The 16,096-nt window shown below is 47.7% G+C and overlaps 1 protein-coding gene across 1 annotated transcript in view; it reads right to left on the bottom strand.

Moving 5' to 3' along the window:
* Positions 1 to 507: 507 nt before the first annotated feature.
* The window catches only part of ICMT (isoprenylcysteine carboxyl methyltransferase), a 136,400-nt gene continuing 120,811 nt past the window's right edge, over positions 508 to 16,096 (bottom strand). Inside the window, exon 5 of the mRNA XM_085608886.1 lies at positions 508 to 2,057. Within this exon, the coding sequence (XP_085465012.1) occupies positions 1,875 to 2,057 (183 nt within the window). The 3' untranslated portion in view covers positions 508 to 1,874. The remainder of the gene's footprint in view (positions 2,058 to 16,096) is intronic.

Raw genomic sequence — 16,096 nt, 5'->3', positions numbered from 1 at the left:
CCACTGTGTGTAAATCATTTCAAATAATTTCCTCTATTTATTCCGGACTTCTTCTTTGCGAAAGGGAGAAGTAACTGGTGTTTACAATCTCTTGCAAGGAGGTGTGTGTCTTTGCTCAGAGGGGGGGGGGGGGGGGGTTAGTGGAGGGGTCACATCACTAACACTCGACCCCAGATTAGCCGCTGAGGAAATGAAGTTGGCCTGACAAGGAAACACATTCTTTGGTTAACAGCCTGCTCTTATTCCGAAACAAAAATATAACCAAGATTATTCAACAGACGAAAATGCCATACATTTCAAAAAACCTAAATTAAAATGGTAGACTGATAGTCTATTACCTTGACAAGGTAATGCTGAACACATTGTCGTTACGGGTAAAATAATACCAACTTTGAAAAAAAGACAACACATTCAATGTTTAAAAAAAAAATTCAAAAAATACTGCTCAAACTTTTCTGTCAAGTTGTGACTATACACATCAGACAAAGTGCTTAGACACCTTTGGTCACATCTCCATGTCATTTTTATGTATAGAAGAAAACTACACCTCAGATGTGGAAGCTCTTTGCAATTCTGTCTGAAATCGTTAAAAGAATCATACAATCCATGAAATGCAAAAGTGTGCACAAGGGCACAATAATTAACCATCCCCAAATAAAACTTCTAGCCTTACACAGTAAAAGCATATTACTTTGGTGCAATGTATAAAAATGTGTCATAGTGATTACAAGGACAGATTTTTACAGTGGCCGGTTTGCAATCTTAGGGAAACCAACTCATTCCTTTAAAACTGCCACTCAGTCAATATCCCGAGATCGTGGTTAACAAAAAAAATCTGTCAAAAGCTGGGAAGAGTGTCCTTGAAAAGTGGAGTTCTGCTATTCGGTGTAACAAAGGAAGATTACAATCACGCTGGAATAAGGAATGTTCCGCAGATCTTTCTTTAAATGTTGAATTAACATCGAGGAAACTTTTCTCAAATCAAATCGAAAAAAATCTTTCAAGCAACATTTACATTTGTCTACAACCTTTGTTGCACTTAGCAGGAATACCACAGAATAAATGTGCAAGATGCATTTGGATTTCGGTCTGAAGTGTAAATACATGTGATATTTTCCCTTATATCCGTCCACTAGTTTAAGAACCACTCCAACTCTTTCGGGTTGGATAATTCCTCAAGGGCTTCAAGGGTAAAGACCCATACACAAGAATTAAACTTGTTGTGAATGCCCACAGAAGTGCACGAGCACGGCCATTAAATGATCAAGACATGCCAGTGGTTCGGTTTAGAAATGGTTTCAGACCATTCTGCTTTTTCAGTAACCAGCTGCATGCTCAATCCTTTTAATTCCCTTAACCACAGAGATAAGTCACTACTTAATAAATTTCTCACATTCGGAACTCAATATTTTGGAGCCAAATGTATTTTGCTTGTGTTTAATTCCTTTTCTTCGTTTTCTCAGTGTAAAGCTGTAGTGGTAGGATTGTAAGATAATGCCGGATCGAACAGTTGGGTTTTCTGTATTCTTATATTTTTATACTTTGCACTTAAAAGACCCTTTCGCAAAGCATGATTTGTTGCCAAGAACACTATTTTCAAGTCTGTCTTTGTGGCGTTCATTGCATAATGTGATTTCTATGAGCAAAACTGTTCTTTGTGTCCAATCTGATGTTGTCTCCTTGAGGAACCACGTGGTTGACATTTCCTAGCCTACTGCGCTCCAAAACAGATATCACTGTAAAGGGAACTTGGCTACTAAAGTCCTTGGGTGTCACAACTGTGTGTACGATCTTAGTTGGACTGCCACTAAACATGGAGCCAGCCCGCTCAGGATGACTTCCGACTAGAGGAGCCTGTTAATGTTCCTCATTATTTACAGCTCCACTTTAAATCCTTTAATGAAAGGTAGTCCTGTCGGCACCTTACGTTTATAATCCAAGTATTGCTCTCCGAAGAAGTGAATCAGCGTGAATTCCTCCTCTTCTATTCGCTCTTTGAAAAATCGCCATGATGCCACTGCATAACCAATTGTGCAGACTGGGTTGCAGAGTAAAACCTTAAAAACAAATACATTTTCAGAATTAGATCACTTGATATCTCAACATCACATTTAAATATATATGTACACACGTATGATTGATAGTTTTATTTAAATGCAACTAGCACGCATCAGAGCGCTGTACAGGGTGAGGCAAGCAAGAGGTACACAGCTATCTCAAAACAAGTCTCGTCAATAAAACAAACAGTACATTAAAACATAGTTGAAATAAATGAGTATTATCATTTTCTTGAATCAAAAGTGTTGGTAAGGTGTTAAGTATGTAGGCCCAATGGAAGATTACTTCCAATTAGATTGGGGGCCCGTGGGCATAAAATTAACCTATTTATGGATGGCATCCTTACACTAACTAACCTCCCGGACTCCATACCGGGGTTAGTTGCTGCACTTGACCAGTTTGAACTAATGTCCGGCTTTAAAATAAACAAAGACAAGTCATATATTCTTAACCTTCCAGTAAGCTAGCGGGACATCCCTTCCCTGCAAATGCAAGCCTCTTTTCAATGGGCTGCCTCCTCGATCCGCTACCTCATCTTCGCATTACCAACCAACTGGAGGAGTGGTCGAGGGTAAACTAGGTGGGATATTTTAAAGCCATATTCTGAAGACCTCAGGAGATGGTGACACCGAGACACACAGAGACACACACAGAGACACACAGAGACACACAGAGACACACACAGAGACACACAGAGACACACACAGAGACACACAGAGACACACAGAGACACACACACACCGAGACACACACACACCGAGACACACACACACCGAGACACACACACACCGAGACAGAGACACACACACAGACACACACACAGACACACATATATACACACACACACATGCATACATCTTGGATGCATTAACAACATTAAGACGAACGTCCTTCCCAGACTCCACTTCTAATTTTTAGTCCCTACCAACACCCATCTCCGCAGCAGACATCTCCCAACTTCAATCTGACATAAGCTTGTTCGTATGGAACAGGAAACAACCCTGAATATCGAACAAGCCTTTTATGCTTCCCAGAGATAAAGGAGGATTGGTCCGTCCGAACCTCTTAGATTACTACTGGACAATTTACCTCTGATACATTTTGGAATGGGTAGTGAGACAGAGTGAGAGGCATTGGTTCTGCATGGACCACACAGTAGCCTGCTACCCTCACTGGGACCTCACCTGGCTTCAGCGTCGTTTGCGAGCGAAGAGCGTCTACACTGCCATGGCTACAAAAATGGTCCTTGAAATATGGGAACAAATCGTGGTCAGGAGAAGCCTCACATCCTTCTCATTCCCAAATACACCGGCAGCTAGAAATCCTGACTTCTCTAGCTTAGGACTTCAATCATTTTCCAGATTGGATAAAGAGTGAATGCAAGACCCTAAAAGGCCTCTTAAGGACAACCTATTAAACCGTTTGATGAGTGCAAACAAGAGATTCACATCACGGAGAAATCCCAACTCAAATATTGCCAGTTCCGACACTGGGCACTACACCCATCCAACTCCTCTGCTGCCGCAAGGTCTCTCGCCCTTTGAGATCCTAATAAGCACATGCTCAGGCATGAAAGGTTTAATTTTTGATGGGAGAGGAACTTGCATAAAGAAATATCAACCAAAGACTGGAACAACTCTGGTGCAACATACCCAGGACCCTACGCAGTATTCCCCAGAAAGAATAGGCCTTAACCATCGCAAAATGTTCCCCCATGGCATCAACCCTATGATGGCATTGTGAGTTGGAGAAAGGGACCTTTCTGCATATATAGTGGTCCTGTGCGATATTTCAGACATTTTTTGGAGGAGATCCTGGGCCCTATCAATCAAACCCCAATCCCAGCTGATACAAGCACAGTGAGTCCAGGCATAATATTATCAAACATGAGAAACATAACTGACCCACACAGGATGCTCATCCGTCATATGACAGCAGCTTGGTAGCAAATTATAGCTCTTTTCTGGAGGTAAAAATACCCCCACATAGCACTATGGTTCATAAACTATGGCAGGTCCTTGCCACGGATCCGATTACTATTTCATTCAGAAAAGAAATTCTCCCGTACATGGCAACCTTTGATAGACCACATGTCCAGACTAAAATACCAGTAACTTCACTCCTCAGCGACTCGACGCACAACTTTTAGAGTGATATATGGGTCCAAGATAACTACCTGATGTGAGAAAGTGCCATCTTTCTTGCATGGTATGCCCCCACTTTTTGCTAAATTGCTGAATGTACTTCGATTGAGTGTACCCTGGGTTCCTGCCAATCAGGTGCCCAGGGCCTATGTTCCTTCCTTAAACCACACAAACTCCAAATTGGCAAACCCTAGCCACATGTCAGCCCCTAGTAAATGGTACCCTAGGTACCCAGGGCCTTGTGACCAGGGAAGGCCTCTAAGGGCTGCAGCACTCATTGTGCCACCCTCAGAGGCCCTGTACCCTTACACACACACACTGCCCTTGCAGGCTGAGTGTCTGGGTGCAGGACAAAACAAAGAGTCGACATGGCACACATCACTGTGTACCATGCCCATCACCTACACTGCCAAGGCATATGTCAGCCACCCCTCTAGCTGGGTGCATTACGCCTATGGTGTGGGCACAGGAGCAGGAGCCCTGTGCCCCTACAGTACCCGGGTCCATTCCTGGGCACTGTAAGTGCAGTGCTGTCATTTAAGAATACATGGTGCTGAGAGCTTGTCAAACACGAGCTCCACAGCACCATATTGGCAACACTGAAGCCTGGGAAGTTTGGTATCAAACTTCTCAGCACATTGAACCCACACTGATGCCAGTGTAGGATTTAATGTACTAAGCACCCCAGAGGGCATCTTAGAAGATGCCCCCTTACAGCTAACTTGCAATCCACGTCTGCTCTGAGGCTGCCCAGGCTGCCACACAGCAGACACGTTGCTGGACCCCTGGGTGGGAGAGCCCCTGCTCTCCCGGGCCTGCAACAATGCACATCCTGGGTGAGGGGAGAAATCTCCTCCCCCAGGATGAGCAAAGGGAAGCTTCAAAGGCATGCCGCCAGTTGGAGTTTCCCCAGGCCACTGCAACCCCCCACTCTGGCGGGAAGCTTGGCCGGAAACCCCATACAAGGACAGGGGATGTGCCAGCCTGCCCACCCCACCCCTCAGGTGGGGGAGGCGAGGTGAAGCACATCTCCGGGCTCTCGCCATCTTGAAGATGGGAGGCCCTACCCTATCAGGATTAGGCTACTGCCCCCCTCCCACAGGAGAGAGGCAGGATAGGGGGTGTACCCACCCCAGGACAAGGACCCATTGGTCCCTGGCCTTCACCTACCTGTAACGCCCCTAAATCTAGTATTTAGGGGCCCCCTGAACCTTCCTTCCTCAGATTCCAGATAGAAAAACGACAAGAAGAGCAAGAAGAACAAAGACCTGCCCTGCAGCTGCTAAAAAGAGAAGAAGACACCAACTGCTTTGGCCCCAGCCCTACCGGCCTGTCGACTCTCGAACCTGCACCAGCGCGGCCTCCCACGTGGCCAGCAACCTCACCAACCCCGGAGGACCTGGCTACCTTTTAGCTCTAAGCCCCTGGGACTCCCACGAGTAGAGGCTCTACTCAAGAAACCTACTTGCTATCCCTGGCACCAGCCCGGGACCGCGGACCCAACACACTCTGCACCAGCCAAGCCTGGCCAGTGCCGGAGTGGACAAAGACCCAGAGGACGACCCCACGGCGACTGTGACCCAGAGTCCGGCACCCAAGGACCCCCCTCGACATCCCGGAAGAAGCCTGCAGCCTCAGAACCAAGTGCCACCCCAGCCGCGATCAACCAGAGGGTAAGATTCCCGACGTCAAAAGGCACCCCTGCACCCGGCGCCCTGCGACCCCCTGTGCCCAATCCTGGGGTACCCACCTAACCTACAACTACCCAACTTACCTCTCGAAGTGGTGGTGGCACCTGAAACCTCCTCGTCCCCGAGCCTGCAGCCTCTTTCCAAACCGGAACATTCCCATTGATTTCCATTGAGCGCCCTAAGGCTCAAAAGCACCCTGCACCCAGCCGCCCGAGTGGCCCTGGCAGTGCCCTCTCTACTCTAACCTACTTCCCCACTTGCCCTGAGTAAGTGACCAGGAGCCCAGCTCCCACAGCCGCGTGGCTTGCCAGACAGCAGCCACCAACCAAGGCCCCCCTATCCCTCATAGGATAACATTGGGCCCAACTCTCTCTGCACCCGGCCGTCCTGAAACCGCTGAGGGTGAACCAACTGTACCTACCTGACACTGGGGGACCCCTGAGTCCATGCCCGGAATTTCAACACTACCAGTCGAGTACTTACCCTTAAACCGCTAACTTCATTTTCCTCATAGGGTAACATTGACTGGCTTTTTCTTCAAAAATCTTCTAAGTGTGAACTTTTCAAAACTGCAAAAATTCACCAAAAATCAGCCAAGTGACAAAAACGAATTTACTCACCTGCTCCTAGGTGAGCTCCCAGTGCTGGATCTTGGTGCCCAGCCCTGACTCTGAAAAGTGTTCACAACTATACTTACTTCTAACTCATTTTTCTCCCATAGGAAACCATTGCCTGCTTTTCTGTGAAATTTCTTCTAAGTGTCTACTTTTGCAAATTTGAAATATTCTTTTAAAATCGTACCATTTCTGCAAACGAAATTACTTACCTGCTTTTGATAAGGACCCCAGTCCTGGGTCTAGGCACCCAGTCCTGGATTACTAAAGTAACGATAAAGTACTCTACCTGCAATTTGAATTTCTTGCCATAGAGATCCATTGAATGTTTTCTGTGAAATATTTTCTAAGTGCTAACTTTTGAAATAGCTAAATATTATCTAAAAATCATTACAGTTATTAAGTCGACTTTCTTCACTTGATTCTGAATACTGACCCCAGGCTGGTTCTAGGATCCAGACCTGGAATTCCAAAAGTAATCTGAAAAGTAATTTATTACAAATAACCTGAATTTACCATTGAGCTCAATGCATTGTTATGTTTAGGAAATAGGATTGTTTATTGCAACCAACTGTGACTGTTTACACAAATTTATTGCTTGAAACAAAAGTATTTATATTCAACCTCTCATTCTGAGAAAGTATATTTTTACCCCCTTGTGGTTCTAAAAATAAAACAAGCATATATTTTATATATACAAATCATTGGCCTAGAGTTCAGTTATTGAGTGTGTGAAACCATTTGCTGACTGAGTGTGTACAATAAATGCTTTACACTGTCCTCTGGTACTGCCTTACTGCTCGACCAAGCTACCACTTTTGAGAGTAAGGTCATACCTAACTTTGACCTCTATCAGCCTCTGGGGGACTGTGGACTCTGTACACCCTGTACCTATTAGGGAACAGTATATACAGAGCCACTTTCTCACATTGGTGGATCAGCGGTGGGATACAAACTTGCATTTGTTGGACTACTTGGTTACCATCTGATCACACGACAGAACTCTTAAAAATTGCCTTTAGAATTCTGATTGGTTTTTCCAAAATTACTAAAAGTCTTGCTAGGGCCTTGCTTAAGTCCCATTAGAATTTTAGAAAAATAAAAGTCACTATAGTCAGGGTAGAGGGTTAGAACTGTCAGGTTAGAATGTCTCAAACAAACCCAGCTATTAGTGATAATAATAACATGGACCTGGTGGAGGAGCTCGACCTCACACCTTACTTACACTTGTCTTTCAAGGAATTGAGGTCCTTATGTAAACTCAAAAATTTACAAATGGGTCAGCATCCATCCAAACAAGGGCTCCAGGAGCTCCTGGCTGAGTATGCTAAAGACCACCCATCTGAACATGGTGATGGCCAGTCAGATGAGGAAAGGGAAACAGGGGAGGAGGACAGCAACCTCCCCATACTATTCCCTAGGGAGGAGATGGCACCCATACCCTCCAACTCAAGACATAGCATCTGGGCACCTAGAGACCACACAGGTGGCTCTGGTCCCAGAGACAACACTGGGGGACCCCCCAGTGAAGAGGACAGCCTTGTGAGGCTGGCCAAAAGAATAGATCTAGAGTCCAGGCTCCTGGCTCTAGAAAAGGAAAGGAGAGAGATGGGTTTAGCACCCATCAATGGTGGCAGCAATAATAAAAACAAGGATAGGGAGGAAACTTCTGACCTTAAAATCCCCAAAGGGATTGTCCCTAAATTTGAGGAAGGTGATGATATCACCAAATGGTTCACAGCCTTTGAGAGGGCTTGTGATATCAGGAAAGTAAAGAAACCTCTCTGGGGGGCACTCCTGTGGGAACTGTTCTCTGGTAACTGCAGGGACAGGCTTCTGACTCTCTCTGGGCCAGAAGCAGGATCCTATGACCTCATGAAGAAAGCTCTGATTGAGGGATTTGGATTCACCACTGAGGAGTATAGAATTAGATTCAGGGGGGCTCACAAAACCCAGACCCAGTCCTGGATTGATTTTGTAGATTTCTCAGTGAAGACACTGGATGGTTGGTTAGCTGGACATGGTGTGCAGGATTTTACTGGATTGTACAATTTATTCATGAAGGAACATATTTTGAGTAACTGCACAAATGAAAAGTTGCATCAGCATTTGGTAGACCTAGGTCTAATTTCTCCCCAAGAATTGGGAAAGAAGGCGGACCACTGGGTCAAGACTAGGGTGACCAAGACAACCACTGGGGGTGACCAAAAGAAGGTGGTCACAAAACCTCCCCAGGGGAAAGGTGGTGAGAATCCCCAAGATAAAAAGTCTGAGTCTTCCAAAGGGCCCCAAAAACCTGTTCAGGTGGGTGGGACCCAAACTACTCCCTATGTGCCCCAACCATATAGGGGGAAGAACTTTGATCCCTTAAAGGCCTTTTGTAATACCTGTAAGAAGCAGGGACACCTAACTGTATCTTGCCCCCAAAACAAAGCCCCTAAGGCACCCAGTACAGCCACTCCTGGGACAGCAAGTATACAAATGGGATCAGAGGTGTACCCTGAGCAAATCTGGGAACACACTGAAGCAAGTTTAGTCTCCTTGGGAGAAGTGGAGTTTGCCACTGTGGCTGTGTGGCCCCCCAACTTGAAGAAATACTTACAGTACCCCTGGGTGAATGGAACTAGGGTAGAAGCTCTGAGGGATACAGGTGCCAGTGTCACTATGGTGAAAGACACACTGGTTTCCCCTGAGCAATACTTGATTGGGAAGTCTTACCCAGTCACCAACGCTGACAGTGTCACCACTAGTCATCCCATGGCCATGGTAACATTAGGCTGGGGGGGGGTTACTGGCCTGAAACAGGTAGTGGTCTCTCCAAAGTTGCCAGCTGCATGTCTGCTTGGAAATGATCTGGAAACCTCAGCCTGGGCTGAGGTTGAGTTAAAGGCCCATGCAGCCATGCTGGGCATCCCTGAATTGGTGTGTGTGCAAACCAGAGCACAGAGCAAGAGGAAGGGTGAAAAAGTAGGTTTGGAGCCTGGAATAATGGCCCAACCAACCAAGAGGAAGGGCAAGAAGACTGGGGGACCAGCTTCTGTACAGCCAAACACTCAGAACCCCTCTCCCCCTGGAGAGGATGTAGATACCTCTGAGGGAACTGAGTCCATGGAGCTTGACCCTTACCAGGTTGAACTCTTGGGCCCAGGGGGACCCTCTAGGGAAGAGCTGTGCCAGGGTCAGCAAGACTGTCCCACTCTTGAAAGCCTGAGACAACAAGCTGCTTCAGAAGCCAGGGGAGATGTCAGTGGTACCCATAGAGCTTATTGGGAAGAGGGATTACTGTATGCTGAGGCAAGAGACCCCACTCCTGGAGCCACCAGGAGGGTGGTAGTGCCACAGAAGTACAGGGAGTTCCTCCTAACTTTGGCTCATGACATCCCCCTAGCTGGACATCTGGGGCAATCCAAAACTTGGGAAAGGTTAGTGAGTCACTTTTACTGGCCCCAGATGCACCAAAAGGTGAAGGAGTTTGTCAGCTCCTGTGTTACCTGTCAGGCCAGTGGCAAGACAGGTGGCCACCCAAAGGCCCCCCTCATTCCACTACCAGTGGTGGGGGTCCCCTTTGAAAGGGTAGGTGTGGACATTGTGGGTCCACTCGAACCTCCCACAGCCTCAGGGAACAAATTCATTCTAGTAGTAGTGGATCATGCTACTAGGTACCCTGAAGCAATTCCACTTAGGACTACTACAGCTCCTGCAGTAGCCAAGGCCCTCCTGGGTGTCTTCACCAGGGTGGGTTTTCCTAAGGAGGTGGTTTCAGACAGAGGTTCCAACTTCATGTCTGCTTACCTAACACACATGTGGAAAGAGTGTGGAGTGCAGTACAAGTTTACTACACCCTACCACCCACAAACCAATGGCCTTGTTGAGAGGTTCAACAAGACATTGAAAGGTATGATCATGGGACTCCCTGAGAAACTCAAAAGGAGGTGGGATGTCCTATTACCATGCTTGCTTTTCGCCTACAGGGAAGTGCCACAGAAGGGAGTAGGTTTCTCACCCTTTGAACTTCTGTTTGGTCATCCTGTAAGGGGACCACTGTGTCTTGTAAAGGAGGGCTGGGAGAGGCCTCTTCAAGAACCCAAACAGGACATAGTGGACTATGTGCTTGGCCTAAGGTCCAGAATGGCTGAGTATATGGAAAAAGCATCCAAGAACCTTGAGGCCAGCCAGGAGCTCCAGAAGCACTGGTATGACCAAAAAGCTGCACTGGTTGAATTTCAACCAGGGCAACAGGTGTGGGTTTTGGAGCCAGTGGCACCAAGGGCTCTCCAAGACAAATGGAGTGGCCCTTACCCTATCCTAGAGAGAAAGAGTGAGGTCACCTATCTAGTTGACCTGGGCACTAGCAGGACACCCAAAAGGGTCATCCATGTGAACCGCCTTAAACTCTACAATGATAGGGCTGACATCACCATGCTGATGGTGACTGATGAAGAACAGGAAGCAGAGAGTGAGCCACTCCCTGACCTCCTATCCTACAGCCCAAAAGATGGGTCAGTAGATGGTGTGATTTTCTCAGACACCCTCTCTGCCCAACAACAGACTGACTGCAAGCAAGTCTTGCAACAATATGCTAGCCTCTTTTCCCTGACCCCTGGTCTGACAAGCTGGTGTACCCATGATGTGGACACTGGTGACAGTGCACCTGTCAAGAACAAAATCTATCGACAGTCAGATCAAGTCAAGGAAAGCATCAAAGCTGAGGTCAGCAAGATGCTGGAGTTAGGGGTCATTGAGCCTTCAGAGAGCCCCTGGGCTAGCCCAGTAGTTCTGGTCCCCAAACCTCATCAACAGGGTGAAAAGAGAGAGATGAGGTTCTGTGTGGACTATAGAGGGCTCAACTCTGTCACCAAGACAGATGCTCACCCTATCCCAAGAGCAGATGAACTGATAGACAAATTGGGGGCTGCCAAATTTCTCAGTACCTTTGACTTAACTGCAGGGTACTGGCAGATTGGCATGGCCCCAGGAGCAAAAGAAAAGACAGCATTCTCCACCCCTGATGGGCATTATCAGTTTACTGTGATGCCCTTTGGGTTAAAGAATGCCCCTGCCACCTTCCAGAGGTTGGTGAACCATGTCCTGGCTGGGTTGGAGTCCTTTAGTGCAGCTTATCTTGATGATATTGCTGTCTTTAGCTCCACCTGGCAGGACCACCTGATCCACCTTGGGAAGGTTTTAGAGGCTCTGCAGAGTGCAGGTCTCACTATCAAAGCATCCAAATGCCAGATAGGGCAGGGCACTGTGGTGTACTTGGGCCACCTTGTAGGTGGAGGCCAGGTACAGCCCTTACAACCCAAAATCCAGGCCATCATGGACTGGATAGCTCCAACAACCCAGACCCAAGTCAGGGCATTCCTTGGCTTGACTGGGTACTACAGGAGGTTTGTGAAGGGGTATGGGTCCATTGTGACCCCCCTCACAGAACTCACCTCCAAGAAAATGCCCAAGAAAGTTAACTGGACAGTTAGTTGTCAAAAGGCTTTTGACACCCTAAAAGAAGCAATGTGCTCAGCACCAATTCTAAAAGCTCCAGATTATGCCAAGCAGTTCATAGTGCAGACTGATGCCTCTGAGCTAGGGATAGGAGCGGTCCTATCCCAGACCAATGATGAAGGCCAAGACCAACCTGTTGCTTTTATAAGCAGAAGACTACTCCCTAGAGAGCAGCGTTGGAGTGCCATTGAGAGGGAGGCCTTTGCTGTGGTTTGGTCCCTGAAGAAGCTGAGGCCATACTTGTTTGGCACTCACTTCCTAGTTCAAACTGACCACAGACCTCTCAGATGGCTAATGCAGATGAAAGGGGAAAATCCAAAACTACTGAGGTGGTCCATCTCCCTACAGGGAATGGACTTTGAAGTGGAACACAGACCAGGGACTGCCCATGCCAATGCAGATGGACTTTCCAGGTTCTTCCACTTAGACAATGAAGACTCCATAGGACAAGGTTAGTCTCATCACCTTTCGTTTGGGGGGGGGTTGTGTGAGAAAGTGCCATCTTTCTTGCATGGTATGCCCCCACTTTTTGCTAAATTGCTGAATGTACTTCGATTGAGTGTACCCTGGGTTCCTGCCAATCAGGTGCCCAGGGCCTATGTTCCTTCCTTAAACCACACAAACTCCAAATTGGCAAACCCTAGCCACATGTCAGCCCCTAGTAAATGGTACCCTAGGTACCCAGGGCCTTGTGACCAGGGAAGGCCTCTAAGGGCTGCAGCACTCATTGTGCCACCCTCAGAGGCCCTGTACCCTTACACACACACACTGCCCTTGCAGGCTGAGTGTCTGGGTGCAGGACAAAACAAAGAGTCGACATGGCACACATCACTGTGTACCATGCCCATCACCTACACTGCCAAGGCATATGTCAGCCACCCCTCTAGCTGGGTGCATTACGCCTATGGTGTGGGCACAGGAGCAGGAGCCCTGTGCCCCTACAGTACCCGGGTCCATTCCTGGGCACTGTAAGTGCAGTGCTGTCATTTAAGAATACATGGTGCTGAGAGCTTGTCAAACACGAGCTCCACAGCACCATATTGGCAACACTGAAGCCTGGGAAGTTTGGTATCAAACTTCTCAGCACATTGAACCCACACTGATGCCAGTGTAGGATTTAATGTACTAAGCACCCCAGAGGGCATCTTAGAAGATGCCCCCTTACAGCTAACTTGCAATCCACGTCTGCTCTGAGGCTGCCCAGGCTGCCACACAGCAGACACGTTGCTGGACCCCTGGGTGGGAGAGCCCCTGCTCTCCCGGGCCTGCAACAATGCACATCCTGGGTGAGGGGAGAAATCTCCTCCCCCAGGATGAGCAAAGGGAAGCTTCAAAGGCATGCCGCCAGTTGGAGTTTCCCCAGGCCACTGCAACCCCCCACTCTGGCGGGAAGCTTGGCCGGAAACCCCATACAAGGACAGGGGATGTGCCAGCCTGCCCACCCCACCCCTCAGGTGGGGGAGGCGAGGTGAAGCACATCTCCGGGCTCTCGCCATCTTGAAGATGGGAGGCCCTACCCTATCAGGATTAGGCTACTGCCCCCCTCCCACAGGAGAGAGGCAGGATAGGGGGTGTACCCACCCCAGGACAAGGACCCATTGGTCCCTGGCCTTCACCTACCTGTAACGCCCCTAAATCTAGTATTTAGGGGCCCCCTGAACCTTCCTTCCTCAGATTCCAGATAGAAAAACGACAAGAAGAGCAAGAAGAACAAAGACCTGCCCTGCAGCTGCTAAAAAGAGAAGAAGACACCAACTGCTTTGGCCCCAGCCCTACCGGCCTGTCGACTCTCGAACCTGCACCAGCGCGGCCTCCCACGTGGCCAGCAACCTCACCAACCCCGGAGGACCTGGCTACCTTTTAGCTCTAAGCCCCTGGGACTCCCACGAGTAGAGGCTCTACTCAAGAAACCTACTTGCTATCCCTGGCACCAGCCCGGGACCGCGGACCCAACACACTCTGCACCAGCCAAGCCTGGCCAGTGCCGGAGTGGACAAAGACCCAGAGGACGACCCCACGGCGACTGTGACCCAGAGTCCGGCACCCAAGGACCCCCCTCGACATCCCGGAAGAAGCCTGCAGCCTCAGAACCAAGTGCCACCCCAGCCGCGATCAACCAGAGGGTAAGATTCCCGACGTCAAAAGGCACCCCTGCACCCGGCGCCCTGCGACCCCCTGTGCCCAATCCTGGGGTACCCACCTAACCTACAACTACCCAACTTACCTCTCGAAGTGGTGGTGGCACCTGAAACCTCCTCGTCCCCGAGCCTGCAGCCTCTTTCCAAACCGGAACATTCCCATTGATTTCCATTGAGCGCCCTAAGGCTCAAAAGCACCCTGCACCCAGCCGCCCGAGTGGCCCTGGCAGTGCCCTCTCTACTCTAACCTACTTCCCCACTTGCCCTGAGTAAGTGACCAGGAGCCCAGCTCCCACAGCCGCGTGGCTTGCCAGACAGCAGCCACCAACCAAGGCCCCCCTATCCCTCATAGGATAACATTGGGCCCAACTCTCTCTGCACCCGGCCGTCCTGAAACCGCTGAGGGTGAACCAACTGTACCTACCTGACACTGGGGGACCCCTGAGTCCATGCCCGGAATTTCAACACTACCAGTCGAGTACTTACCCTTAAACCGCTAACTTCATTTTCCTCATAGGGTAACATTGACTGGCTTTTTCTTCAAAAATCTTCTAAGTGTGAACTTTTCAAAACTGCAAAAATTCACCAAAAATCAGCCAAGTGACAAAAACGAATTTACTCACCTGCTCCTAGGTGAGCTCCCAGTGCTGGATCTTGGTGCCCAGCCCTGACTCTGAAAAGTGTTCACAACTATACTTACTTCTAACTCATTTTTCTCCCATAGGAAACCATTGCCTGCTTTTCTGTGAAATTTCTTCTAAGTGTCTACTTTTGCAAATTTGAAATATTCTTTTAAAATCGTACCATTTCTGCAAACGAAATTACTTACCTGCTTTTGATAAGGACCCCAGTCCTGGGTCTAGGCACCCAGTCCTGGATTACTAAAGTAACGATAAAGTACTCTACCTGCAATTTGAATTTCTTGCCATAGAGATCCATTGAATGTTTTCTGTGAAATATTTTCTAAGTGCTAACTTTTGAAATAGCTAAATATTATCTAAAAATCATTACAGTTATTAAGTCGACTTTCTTCACTTGATTCTGAATACTGACCCCAGGCTGGTTCTAGGATCCAGACCTGGAATTCCAAAAGTAATCTGAAAAGTAATTTATTACAAATAACCTGAATTTACCATTGAGCTCAATGCATTGTTATGTTTAGGAAATAGGATTGTTTATTGCAACCAACTGTGACTGTTTACACAAATTTATTGCTTGAAACAAAAGTATTTATATTCAACCTCTCATTCTGAGAAAGTATATTTTTACCCCCTTGTGGTTCTAAAAATAAAACAAGCATATATTTTATATATACAAATCATTGGCCTAGAGTTCAGTTATTGAGTGTGTGAAACCATTTGCTGACTGAGTGTGTACAATAAATGCTTTACACTGTCCTCTGGTACTGCCTTACTGCTCGACCAAGCTACCACTTTTGAGAGTAAGGTCATACCTAACTTTGACCTCTATCAGCCTCTGGGGGACTGTGGACTCTGTACACCCTGTACCTATTAGGGAACAGTATATACAGAGCCACTTTCTCACACCTGATAACTACCTATAATCCATCCTTTAAGATCCACGAAGTGCTACCCGTCCAATGGTCAGATCACAAAGCTATAATGCTTAAATTAAGTACGGATCAGCATATCCCAAGACCTTATAATCCACTGGTTTCAGTCAAAACTCAGGACTGGGGAAATATCAACCCCGCTACTCTACAATCATCCCTACTCCGTACAAAGCCAGACCTTACCACCAACGCCAACACTGTTGTCCGCAGGCTTTCCACTTGGATTAAAACCTCAGTTGATCCCTTAGCTCCAGTGAAGTCCTTCCTCTCCAGGCGGAATAATCCATCAGAACAATGGTTTTCTGACAAACTTAGAGAACAAAAACAAATCTGTAGAAGGGTTGAAAGTCGAAGAGCAAACCACGACCCCATAGAA

Source organism: Triturus cristatus, chromosome 1_2, assembly GCF_964204655.1.
Source record: "Triturus cristatus chromosome 1_2, aTriCri1.1, whole genome shotgun sequence".
NCBI lineage: Eukaryota > Metazoa > Chordata > Amphibia > Caudata > Salamandridae > Triturus > Triturus cristatus.
This window is presented reverse-complemented; position numbering and strand designations above follow the sequence as displayed.